The 11,875-nt window shown below is 46.2% G+C and overlaps 3 protein-coding genes across 3 annotated transcripts; 2 read left to right on the top strand and 1 right to left on the bottom strand.

Annotated features, from left to right (window-relative positions):
- Positions 1-1,040: 1,040 nt before the first annotated feature.
- Positions 1,041-1,569, bottom strand: BCR41DRAFT_373307 (hypothetical protein; the record flags this gene model as incomplete). The annotated part of the gene is made up of 2 exons (XM_022026763.1): positions 1,041-1,087; positions 1,212-1,569. The coding sequence occupies 2 exons, from the start codon at positions 1,567-1,569 to the stop codon at positions 1,041-1,043; spliced, it is 405 nt and encodes a 134-aa protein (XP_021878357.1).
- A 6,934-nt stretch (positions 1,570-8,503) lies between these two features.
- Positions 8,504-9,481, top strand: BCR41DRAFT_399349 (hypothetical protein; the record flags this gene model as incomplete). The annotated part of the gene is made up of 1 exon (XM_022029056.1): positions 8,504-9,481. One exon carries the CDS (start codon positions 8,504-8,506, stop codon positions 9,479-9,481), a length of 978 nt encoding a protein of 325 aa, XP_021878356.1.
- A 418-nt stretch (positions 9,482-9,899) lies between these two features.
- Positions 9,900-10,402, top strand: BCR41DRAFT_373305 (hypothetical protein; the record flags this gene model as incomplete). Its single annotated transcript, XM_022026762.1, has 2 exons — positions 9,900-10,301; positions 10,337-10,402. 2 exons carry the CDS (start codon positions 9,900-9,902, stop codon positions 10,400-10,402), a joined length of 468 nt encoding a protein of 155 aa, XP_021878355.1.
- Positions 10,403-11,875: the final 1,473 nt, after the last annotated feature.

Below are 11,875 nucleotides of genomic sequence, written 5' to 3'. Positions count from 1 at the left end.
AAACCTAGGCTTTTCAGTTTTGTCAAGACTAGTGCTGTTGCACGTTGGGATGATTCCTTGCTCGGTGCTGCGATTATCAGGTCGTCGAGGTAAGCTGATATTCTTATTCCTTTTGTTCGTGCCCATTGAAGTAGAGGCTTCAGTATCTTGGTGAAAATCAATGGTGCTAGGGAGAGTCCGAATGGTAGGACCTTGAATTGGTACAGTTGTTCCCTCCATTGGAATTGAAGATATTTTCGTGATGCTGGGTGTATCGGCACATGAAGAAATGCATCGCTCAGATCTATACTGGTAAGATAATCGTTTTTCTTTATTAGATTGCATACTTGATGGATTGTCTCCATCTTGAAGTGTTGTGTAGGTAAGTACTGGTTTAATGCTTTCAGGTTTAGGACAGGTCTTTCGTCTCCAGTCTTTTTGGGGATTGTGAAGAGCGGACTTGTAAATCCGGGTCCACTCGCGAATTCTATTGCACCCTTCGTTAGCAAAGCGGGCACTTCGTTGTCCACACTCTTTGTCGCCTTCTCCGATAGCGGGTAAGGTGGAGGATGGGATGTTGAAATTGGGGGTGCGTTCAAGAGCGGGATAGAGTAACCTTCCTTGACTATCTCTAGGAGTGTTTGATCTTTTGTAACATTTCGCCATGCGTTTAAGAAGAGTGTGATTCTTCCCCCGACTTTCTCTCTTGTCGTCGGCGGCTGCTGCTTCGGTCTCTCCGGCGGCTGTCTGATCTCCGGTAGCTGCTGTCCTTTCTTCGGCTGTTGCTGTCTCCTCGCCTGTAGTTGTTGTCCCCCCGTCTGTAATTGTTGTCCCCGTAAAAATAACGGCCTTCGTTGCTTTTGTTGCCAAATTTGTAGTTGTAAGACGAATTAGAGTTTGTCTTATTTTTTCTATCTGAACTACTGCTAGTTTGAAACTGTCGGGGGCTGAAAAAATTTTGTAAGGCTTTATTGGTCTTAATTTCCTCCTGGAATTTAGTTGGATCCACAAGTTCCAATGATGTTTGCTTGTAGGTTGAGCCCATTGCGGCATGAAGATTTTCAAGTCGCATGTTGTTGATCCTGCCGATCGTACCAGTAATCTGTTCCTGCATAAGTGTGACAAAGGTGCCGCAAATGTCGGCGATGTCTTCGGTACCCATTTTATCATCGATTTCCATGGAAGTGATTTGGTGAGCGAACAAATGTAGTGGGCGAGTAAGGTTGAGTAACCGTTTTTGTAGCGCTCGAAGTTGTTGATCATGATGTTTTTGATGGGTTTTAAGAGAAACAGCTGAAGGGAGCTTGGGAGGTTCATATGGCCAATGAATGTTTTTGGAAATTGTCTGAACTGTTCCCAAAGCTTCTCGTCGGTAATGTCTTGTTGAAAGACGGAAGAAGGATCTTTTGGTTCCAAGAAGGGGAAGCGTTCGAGATCATCTTGTGTGGGCTTGTAAGTTTGAATGAGAGTAGGGGTCTCCATGGCTAGATCTTGTTCCTCCTTGGAGCGCTGAAGATCAGCGAATTGGCTAGCCAACGTAGCCAGTTGTTGTTGAAGTGAAGCGATGGTTTCATCTTGAGTGATAGACATAAGGGGAAGTAGCAGTAGTGATCTAAAATGAATGCGGATACGTTCCTGGCGAAACAAAAGAAGATGCAGATCCAACTTGGTAGCAGAGCAGATTTATATAGTTTATTTCTTTTATTTAAGGGTAGTTTTTTGAAAAGTTCGCTAAATTAGGCAATAAAAGAAGATAACACATATATGGTCCTGGCTCGATGGATAATGACGATTATCCTTCATAGTCCAGCGACCCTTTCCTGTGTAATCTTTCTCTTTAATAAATCTCGAGCTACAGAACTACCCTTAAACTAAAAATAAACTTTTTTTTTTTTTTTTTTTAAATTCTCTCTGCTGGCTGATCTGGTACTACATCTTTCTTTTTCTCGAGCTTCCGGAACACGTCCATCTCCATAGAAAAATGAACTTCAACGATAACAATGTCCACAACACATACACTGCTTCTAACTCTACGGACGGCAATCCCGGTCCTTCGATCCTGGAGGGCAACCCCGCTCCACCATCCACCCTACCCAGTAACACTTCCCTTCCAGAAAACAGATATGCCCTCCCTCCGGAGATCCTGCAAGCTATCAGTGCTCTCACGCAGTTCTCCCAGAACGGAGGCGCGTTCCACCAGCCAGACACACCAATCCAAGACCCATTTATGCGTCGCGCGGAGCCCCTGTGCTACCTGGCACCCTACGAGGATTTGGAACAGGTCATGCCTTCCCTCAAGAGACGAAAAGAATTCCACACAGTTAAGTTTAATGACGAGGAACAACGTTACTACGATATTAGCCAATTTCCAAAAGTGGAAGATATGGAATACACACCTCCAGCAATCCCCAAAGAATGGGCTATTTCCGATAGTCTCAAGAATGCTGATCAGAAATTGGTCACACTGGCAACAAAAGCAGCACACATTACGAGGCCACTCGCTGCAACAGCGCATGCACTTGTCTCTCAAAACGGTGAGGACGTTCCAGTACTACATATCCTCCGCACCCTGGATACAGTCCAAACTCAAATATCCATGCTCTGCGAGCAGATCAATAAAATCCGCACTGAAGCATTCTACAAGGAAAAGAAATTTATCACTCCTCCAGACACATCGACCAGACGCCAACTGGTCGAAACAGCCGATTTACTTGAACATGCCAAGCTTTCGCAAAATGTCAAGAAATACAGCAATCCTAACCGAGGTAGAGACTACCGAGGCAGGCAAGGTCGCTTTGGAAACAATTCAGCTACTCAAACACAGCAGTATCAACAAGCGACCCCTCAGACTCAAAGCCAACAAACAACGCAACCACAGCAAAATAATAATTACGGCTTGGGCGGCCAATTTTTTCGGAGCTCCCCTTCCACACGGGGAAGGGGACAAGGAAGGGGGCGCCAGTAGGAGGTCGACTACACCTCTACCAAACAGCATGGAATCTATTAACAGACGAGAAATGGGTACGCAGAGTTATTCAGAATGGATACGAAATCCCGTTCGATTCGCTACCACCAATCAGCAATACAACAACACACAGCAGCGTCCGCTCCAAAGAAGAAATGAAGACGATAGAACAAGAAATTGTAGCATTATTAGCCAAGAAAGCCATAGAGGAAGCTTCAGAACATGGGTTCGTGAGCCGCATCTTTACTATTCCAAAGAAAACGGGGGATCTACGCCCCGTATTGAACCTAAAGCCACTGAACAAATTTATTTCACCCCCTCATTTCAAAATGGAATCAATGAAGACGGTTTGCAATATGATAAACAAAAAGGATTACATGACGAGTATAGACTTAGAGGATGCCTTCCTACATATTCTAATACACCCCGAATCACGCCGGTTCCTTCAATTTCAATGGAAGGAGAAAACTTACCAGTTTCGGGTGCTCCCCTTCGGGCTGTCGTTAGCCCCTTACGTATTCACCAAGATGCTGAAACCAGTGCTGAAATGGGCCAGAAGGAAAGGGATAAGGATAGCAGCGTATCTGGACGATATCCTGATAGTAGCCTCATCACAACAGTTGTCGGAGATACATACCGAGATGGTTCTCCAGCGACTAGCATCCGTAGGATTCAAGGTGAAGGAGTCGAAATCACATCTAAAGCCGACACAGACAGTCCAACACCTAGGATTCACAATCGACAGCCCAAGATGACACTGTCGGTACCCAAGAACAAGATCCGAGATGTCCGCAGAGAGGCATCCAAGATGATAAAGAAAGGAGAAATGACTCTGAGAGCATTAGCATCATTCATAGGCAAAGCTCTGTCCATGACAGCAGCAGTCCTTCCAGCACGACTAAGAACTCAGAACCTCACCCAGCTGAGAAACGAAGCTCTCCGACAAGGGAATTCATGGACGGCATCTATTTCGTTGACGACGAAAGCCAAGGAGGACCTCCAGTGGTGGATAACCAATTTGCGAGAATGGAACGGCCACACTTGGATAACCCAAACCCCTCAAGAGGAGATATTCACGGATGCGTCCGACACGGGCTGGGGAATAGTCCACAAGAACTATCACTACTTAGGAGTATGGAACCAGTCGGACCACAGCCAACACATCAATTGGAAAGAACTGATGGTAGTATGGTATGCCACCAAGCTACCTCAATTACAAGGCAAACGAATTCACTTGTACTGCGACAACACAACGACGATCGCGTATGTGAACAAATTTGGAGGAACGAAGTCACCACAGTTAATGGAACTTGCGGAAAAGATTTGGGAACATTGCCTACAGACAGGGACAATGATTTCGACGTCCTTCGTACCATCGGAGTTCAACCCGGCGGATCCACCCAGCCGGCAATTAAACACCCAACTAGAATGGAGCCTCAAACCCGAATGCTTCCAAGCCATAGACAAACTATGGGGACCACACAAGATCGACCTATTTGCCTCTCACAAGAACACTCAACTTCCGACATACATGTCGTGGAAGTACGACCCGTCCGCCCTAGCAGAATGCGCTACTGCAACCATGGAAGAACTTGGGCAGATTATACATATGTCCACCATGGAACCTGATTCCCCAAATTCTGGACCGTCTAAAGAGAGAGCGCCTCAAAGCCACGGTGATCACACCCAATTGGACAGGAGCGATATGGTACCCGACTATCCGAGCGATGACCACGACGACGCCACTCAATCTAACACGAGCAGCAGTGCACTCATCCTCGCCACGAGACCCGGGGATCCTGAACAAGAACCCGGCATGGTGCTTGCTAGCCTGGAATATCGACGGCGCCAAGGTCTCTTGGAGCAAGGCCTCAACGAGGACGCCGTAAAGGTATTACTTGACTCGGCCTCAGAGACTAAAAAAAGTCAAAAATATAACCATATCCAGAAAGGATACATCAGTTGGTGCCAAAGGAACCATATTGACCCCGCTAGGGCCAACCCAACAGCACTCATCAACTACTTTGCTTGGGGTAAACGAGCTAAAGGTTGGTCACCTCAGACGATTTTAACGTATCGAGCACATCTCAAAGGCCTATACCCAGGTTCAAAAGTATTCGAAGACGACTATACGTTCAACAAATTCTTCAAAGTCCTTAAAGCCAATCAAGTCTGTCCTGCTAAAGATATAGATATCGACATTACGCCAGTTCTCGACTACTTCCGAGCTCTAGGTGACAACGATACCATTTCACCCATGGAATTGACCAAAAAATTGTGTTGGCTATTAGGCATGTGTTTATTTCTTCGACCTAGCGATATCGAACGTATCGACCTCTCACGTTGTAAAGAAACTAGACAAGGAATACACGTCTACGTAGTAAGACCGAAACAGACAAGGCAAGGAGTCCACCAAGATACATCCTCTCTCCTTTCCATCCATACACTTGACCCACTATTATGTCTGGTTGCCACATGGAAGACTTATGTACGACGATTAGTTGGCCGCAATCTGAAATGGCCACATCCAACGCTCCCAGATCTATCATATAACCCTCTCATTCGCTACGTCAACGAACCAGACTCACCTACAGGAGCGGAACGAATAAGCAACCACATCAAGAGTGTCATGTCCCTTGCTTCCATGCCATCACAAACTCGAATTCCTAAGGCACGCGCCGCTGGTTCCACACTAGCAGCCCTCAAAGGTTCCGACCTGGATGAGATCGTCATGCAGGGCCGATGGGCCTCGCAAGAGGTTTACAAGAACTTCTACCGGTTGTCAAGTAGAACCAGGTGCAATTTCACAACAACCATTCTTAGCTGATCTCTGGAGTCACAGGAAAGGGTCGCTGGACTATGAAGGATAATGGATAGCGAAGACGACAAAGGAAGTCTTACGCTCATTATCCGTACCAGCGACCCTTTCCTGTCCCGCCCACGGCCACCCAAGGAGCATACGATTCTTAGCGGTCGAAAAAGAAAGATGTAGTACCAGATCAGCCAGCAGAGAGAATTTAAAAAAAAAAAAAAAAAAAGTTTATTTTTAGTTTAAGGGTAGTTCTGTAGCTCGAGATTTATTAAAGAGAAAGATTACACAGGAAAGGGTCGCTGGTACGGATAATGAGCGTAAGACTTCCTTTGTCGTCTTCGCTATCCATAATCTGGATGGATTAGTACGTGAAGAAATGCGTCTGATAGGTCGATGCTTGTCACAAAGTCGTTCTTCTGTAACATTGCGCATACTGTCGTCATCGTCTCCATTTTGAAGTGCCGCTCTGAGACGTAGGCATTCAACGGTCTTAGATTTAAGACTGGACGAATGTCCCCGGTTTTCTTGGGGATAGTGAATATTCGGCTCTTGAAACCAGGGCCCGAAGCGACCTCTATTGCTCTTTTGGCTAAGAGTGCGATTACCTCTTGATCGATCGCCTTCTCTTCCTCCGCTGCTACTCGAGCTTGGTACGCTGTTGAACTGGATATCGGTGGCCGTTTGTGGAAAGGGATTTTGAATCCCTCGGAGACGACCGACTTGACCCATTCGTTGTCGGTTATGAGAGCCCATGCTTCTCTGTAAATCTGTAAACGGCCACCTACTGCTGGCCTGCAGTCTGTGCCTGACTTGTCTGGTTGGATTGAGGGGTTTGGTAGCCTCGGCCTCGGCCTCGTCCCCCTCTCCTTGGATTTCGGCCTTGCCCAAAAAAAGAACCATTGTCATTTTGATAGTGGGCGGTCTGAGTTTGACCCGATGGATGAGATTGGCTAGAATTAGAAATGGGTCTGTAAGTATTTGCGCTAAAGAAACTCCGGTTTTGAGTCCTCCTGTTGTATGCCCGTTGTCTTGTCGGGTTAGTAGCCTGACGAACACTCTTTGCCAATTTGCTGGCTTCAATGAAGTCTGAAGTAGAGACAATTGGTGGATCAACTGTGTCCTTGGTGACTGAAATTTTGTGCGCTTGGTAAACAAGGTCCTCTCTGTCGCTTGACATTTGCTGTGCCAGGTGTGCAATATGTTCACGCATTGTCTGTGCGAGCTGTAAACACGCTTGTGCGACCGCAGGGTCAACTTCGTAGGAAAACATTTCCGTGGCAAATTGATCAAGTGGTCTTGTAAGGTTTGCCAATCGTGATTGATAGCGTGAGATTGTTTTGTCCATGGAACTGTGGTGAGAGGAAGAGTCGGGCCAGTCAATGAGTGCCGATTTGGGTGCAGAATAGGTTTGGGTTGTGTTTTTGGCAAAAGACTGCATCTCTTTAGCCATTTCTGTTGCATATGCAAGATCGTCTGCACGGTTTCCAGATTTATGTTTGAAAAAATCTTTCCCGTCCATTGCTGGGGAGTCGTCAGGTGTAATTTCGTAAGCTGGTTCTTTTGGAACCAAGTAGGGGTTCGATCGACTGGATTCAGAGCTAGTCGAGAGAGCTTCAAGCCGGCTGGTGAGTGTAGCCAGCTGGCTCTGGAGAGAGTGTATAATTGGATCAGAAGTGTCATACTCGCTCATTTGGAACTTCAATACGCTGGATGTGTTCCTGAGCGAGAAAAAAGAAGATAGAGAGTAGATCAGAGCGAACGCTAGATTTATTTATTTTATTTTAGTTTTCTCGGTCAGAAGGAATAAAAGAGGTCACACACATATGGACCATGGCTACGAGGATAAAGACCCATATCTTCACCAATACTGGGGCCTGGGGCCTTATCCGAGTATCATTCGGAAGGTAATCAAAAGCTCTCACAGCTACTCAAATTTCAGAAAGATCTACCTATAGCATTATGGAGAAAACCCTGTTTTAGTGCTCAATCAAAAAAAAATCTTCTGAAAAGTTATGGGCTGAAAAAAAATATCGATTGCCTTATTAAGGATTGTGCTTTTTTTTTTTTTTGCTGTGTTTCCTTTTTTGACGCCTTTTTTGGTTTTTCTGATGCCTTTTTTGATCTTTTTTGTGTTTCCATTTTTGTCCGTTGCTGGAATTGCGGATACTGAACGCTCTGGTTTTATCATGAGATATGGACGAGAGACCGTGCGGACCTTGTCCTATTTTACAAAATTTGGCTGATCGGTAGAGCGCGGTATTTCATTTCGATTGATGCAAGAACCAGGCCCCCAGCATCAGTTTTGATGAGTTATTGCTCTCCAAAGTGACGGGTCGCGAGATTATTTTTTTTTTTTTTCAAATGCGCAAAGTAGCTGTAAGAGCATGAGATTCCCTCTCGAATGATGCAAAGATGAGGCCCCAGGCCCCAGTCTGTGAAGACATGGGCTTTTTAAATGTATGTGATGGTGTATGAAAAAAAAGATTTTACTGATCGATGGTTTCCTTTTTTGTTCTGATGATCATTGATGTGATCTGTTGCTTGGTCGTGTGCTTTTTTCACCTCCTCTTTTTTTCTTCATGTTCATTTCGCTTCCCTTTTTTTTCTTCTTGATTCACTGCTTTCATTCCCTTCAATGCTTTCATTCCCTTCAATGCTTTCATTCCCTTCACTGTCTCCGTTTCCTTTACTTCCTTTGCTCCCTCAGACATATATTATCAACCTTTATTACTTTATTTTTAATTACAATGGATTTCCCTCGCTTCGAGATGCCCCTTCAGGTTGTGAAAGTGTTCTCGCCTGCAAGGGATGAGAAGGACAATTTGTGGGCGTCGGCAACGTACACCATGCGTGGGCAGCAATGCAAGGGGAAGATCGTCATCCCCAACGGTACACTGGAAGAGATGAGGGCCCATCCTGCATACGCTCATCTCATGCAGCTGTACCGCAGCGGCGAGAACTTCCAGTGGTTCGAGGTTGCCGGTGTCTTCGAAGCTCGCGGGTACCAGAGAAGTGGTACCCACAGCTTTGCTGTCAGTGTCAGGTTGGTGGTCGAGACGATGTCTAGGATCGAGACGTCGGTGGTCCGTAATGAGGATCTGCAGGAAGTTCCGGTGAAGACCTTCGAGAACAAGGTAGACGCTGGAGTAGGGGCTGGTATGGTAGCGAGAGTGGCAGCGGTGATTGGGACCTCTTCCTTTCATGCCTCTTCCTCTCATGCCTCTTCTTCTCATGCCTCTTCCTCTCATGCCTCTTCCTTTCGTGCCTCCTCCTCTCGTGCCTCCTCCTCTCGCGCTCCCTTTTCTCGCGCCTCCTCCTCCACCAATGTATCATCCAAGCAGCCATCACTACTACAAAGCCCTCCCAATCTGTCGTTGTTGTCGTCGCCATCGACTTCAGTCTCGCCCATCAACCGATCGCAGAGTCGTATTTCCATCCCCATGCCAAGCCGATTCAAGATCGTTACAGAGCATCCAAACATCCCCAAGTCAGAAAGAACGAGAACCACGAGAACCACGAGAAGCATGACAAGGAAGATGGGAAAGGTTGAGAAGAAGGAGAAGGAAGAGGAAGAAGTCAAGGAGGAGAGGAAGAGAAGAAGGAGGGAGAAGAGGAGGCAGGGAGGAGGCAGGGAGGAGGCAGGGAGGAGGCAGGGAGGAGGAGGAGGAGGAGGAGGAGGAGGAGGAGGAGGAGGAGGAGGAGGAGGAGGAAAAACTTTTGGATAGAAGATTCCAAAGTTCGGGCCATGGCAAGAGACATCTCAGCAATCCGGGGGGAGATGTTGGGGTGAAGAAAAGCCCTGCACAGAGTGCGGCCACGGATAAGCTATCGCCGGCACCGAGTATCGGTAGTAGCGTAAGCACTGGACTTAGATTGGAACCAGTACGGGGATCAGGACGGGGATCAAGACGAGGACGAAGGTGGAAATGAAGAAAAAAAATAAAAAAAATAAAATAAATAAAAAATAAAATAAAGACATAAAGAAATAAATAAAAAATAAAAAATAAAATAAATAAAATGAAAAGCTTAAATAAAATGAGGTCTTTTTTTTAAATTTTTTTTCTTTTTGCCTTCTTTGCTTCTTTTCCTCTCTCATTTCACATTACATTCAACTACTTTTTGCTCTCATCTCTTATAAACACAATGTCCTTTTCCAACGCAGGCGATTATGAGCATGGAGAGGCTGCAACTGTCAGTGGTGGAACAGTTGCGATAGAAGATCATTTATTGGATGTCCCTTTGCGGAGTTCAGAAGGCGTTAATGACGAGTATGAGCTTTTAGACCTCTCTATCTGCCACAGGGAGTCGGAAGAAGAAGATGGTGGTGATGATGCTGAATATATGGACATCCCTGTGGTTGATGAGGATGATGGATGGCCTTTGGAACAGCAACAGGAGGAACAGGTTTTGGAAGAAGAAGAAGAAGAAGAAGAAGAAGAAGAAGAAGAAGAAGAGGTGCCGGTAGAGTTTATCGAAGATGAAGAAATGGACTCTGGGCCGTTGCTTTCGAGAAGAGTATTACAGAATAGCCTCGCAAGAGCAGGGGTACTTCCAGAGTTTTTTTGCTGTGTCTGTTGTAGAATCCTCTTTCCAGAGGAAACAACGCCGCTCATTCCGTCAGCCGATCTCACCATCCCACTGAATGAGATCCCTTGGCCATGCCAGCAGTATGGGAAGGAGCCAACAATCAAGAATGGGGCCATTACAGCATGCAAGGCGCACCAAAAGCTAAACAACAATGCCTTGAATTTTGTACGTGAGTGTGATCAATCATTTAAGCTTTTGGTGATTTTAAAAAAAAAAAAAAAAAAAAAAAAAAAATAATAATTAATAATATACTTCTTGCAAAATGTATTGTGAATATAATGAAATAGATTTCGTTCATCAATCGCTTTTGGGGGAATCCCTTATTACATTACACTGCACAGGGGTGGGTGCGCGATGAGGATACACCTGAGGTGCTTGCTCGATTACGGTGGTCCGATATGGAATATGTGTGCTTAGTGATGACCCACACTCCTTTTGAGCCACGACAGGTTAAGGCAGCAACCTTCCCAAGGATAAATGGCCAAGTCTCGATTTACCGGTCGGCAAGGCGTCTATACAACTGGGACGGGATGATGAGCGCTGCACTCTGCGGAGAGGCGGAAGCCGCAAACCTGCAGTGGGCTATCGAGGCTCGAGAGTGGCTACAAGGGAACAACCCTGTGTACCAGAATGCTTCGGGTTTACCTCAACCAGTAGCCACAGCTCGACTTTTGGAGGATCCAGCCGTACGAGCCCATGCAAACAGGGAGTTCCCAGTGACGGTAGTCCAGCGTACTGATCCTGGGCCTCGGGCAGCGGATGTGGAGATGACGGGCCTGCGTGTCGGGATCAATGTAGATGAAGACAATGAAGCTGTAAAGTTCTCGAACAGGGATTTGCTCGTCATGCTATTCCCAGAGCTTTTCCCATATGGACACGGCCACTTTTCCTTATGGCACTACAAGGTCTCTCTCCGGGTGCCAGATGAACAGGGGGAAGAACACTACAGCATTAAGGCCTACGCTAAATACAGGATGTTGCACTTCGATCCTCATTTTGCCAGAAATGCGAGGTTCATCTGCTTTATTGCCGACTGGATTACCAAGGATTGCGCGTACGGCTACCGCCTCCGTACAACAACTTCAACAAGGCAAGGAGGGCGAAGGACAAGTCGTGAGGATGTTTACGCTGGTATGAAGGAAAAAAAAAATAAAAAAAAACATCGTCTCAATTGATTGTTCTGTATTTCTATATTAATACAGCGTCATATTTATATTATTGTTTATTCAATACGAGCAGGAAGACATATAGACAGGGAGAGGACGATTGCCATCCCTCAGAGCATCCGGATGGGGAGCTCATACAAGAGCTCTCTCCGCCAAGATATGATGGCGATGTTTCGAGAGTTTGGGACGCCAGAGGTATTTATTACATGGTCCGTCAACTTGGCTTCCCCAGCCTTCAGCAAAATCGAACGTGACTATCGTGGAGCCATCGAAGACGTACCGGCATTTGTGATGACATATTCGCGGGAGTGGAGGAGAGTCTGGTCGTTTGTGCACGGCGAGTGGGCGGACTATGTGTTGGGAGGG

Source organism: Lobosporangium transversale, assembly GCF_002105155.1.
Source record: "Lobosporangium transversale strain NRRL 3116 chromosome Unknown BCR41scaffold_38, whole genome shotgun sequence".
NCBI classification, from domain to species: Eukaryota; Fungi; Mortierellomycota; class Mortierellomycetes; order Mortierellales; family Mortierellaceae; genus Lobosporangium; species Lobosporangium transversale.
Note: the sequence above shows the minus strand (reverse complement) of the source record. Positions and strands in the feature narration are given on the sequence as shown.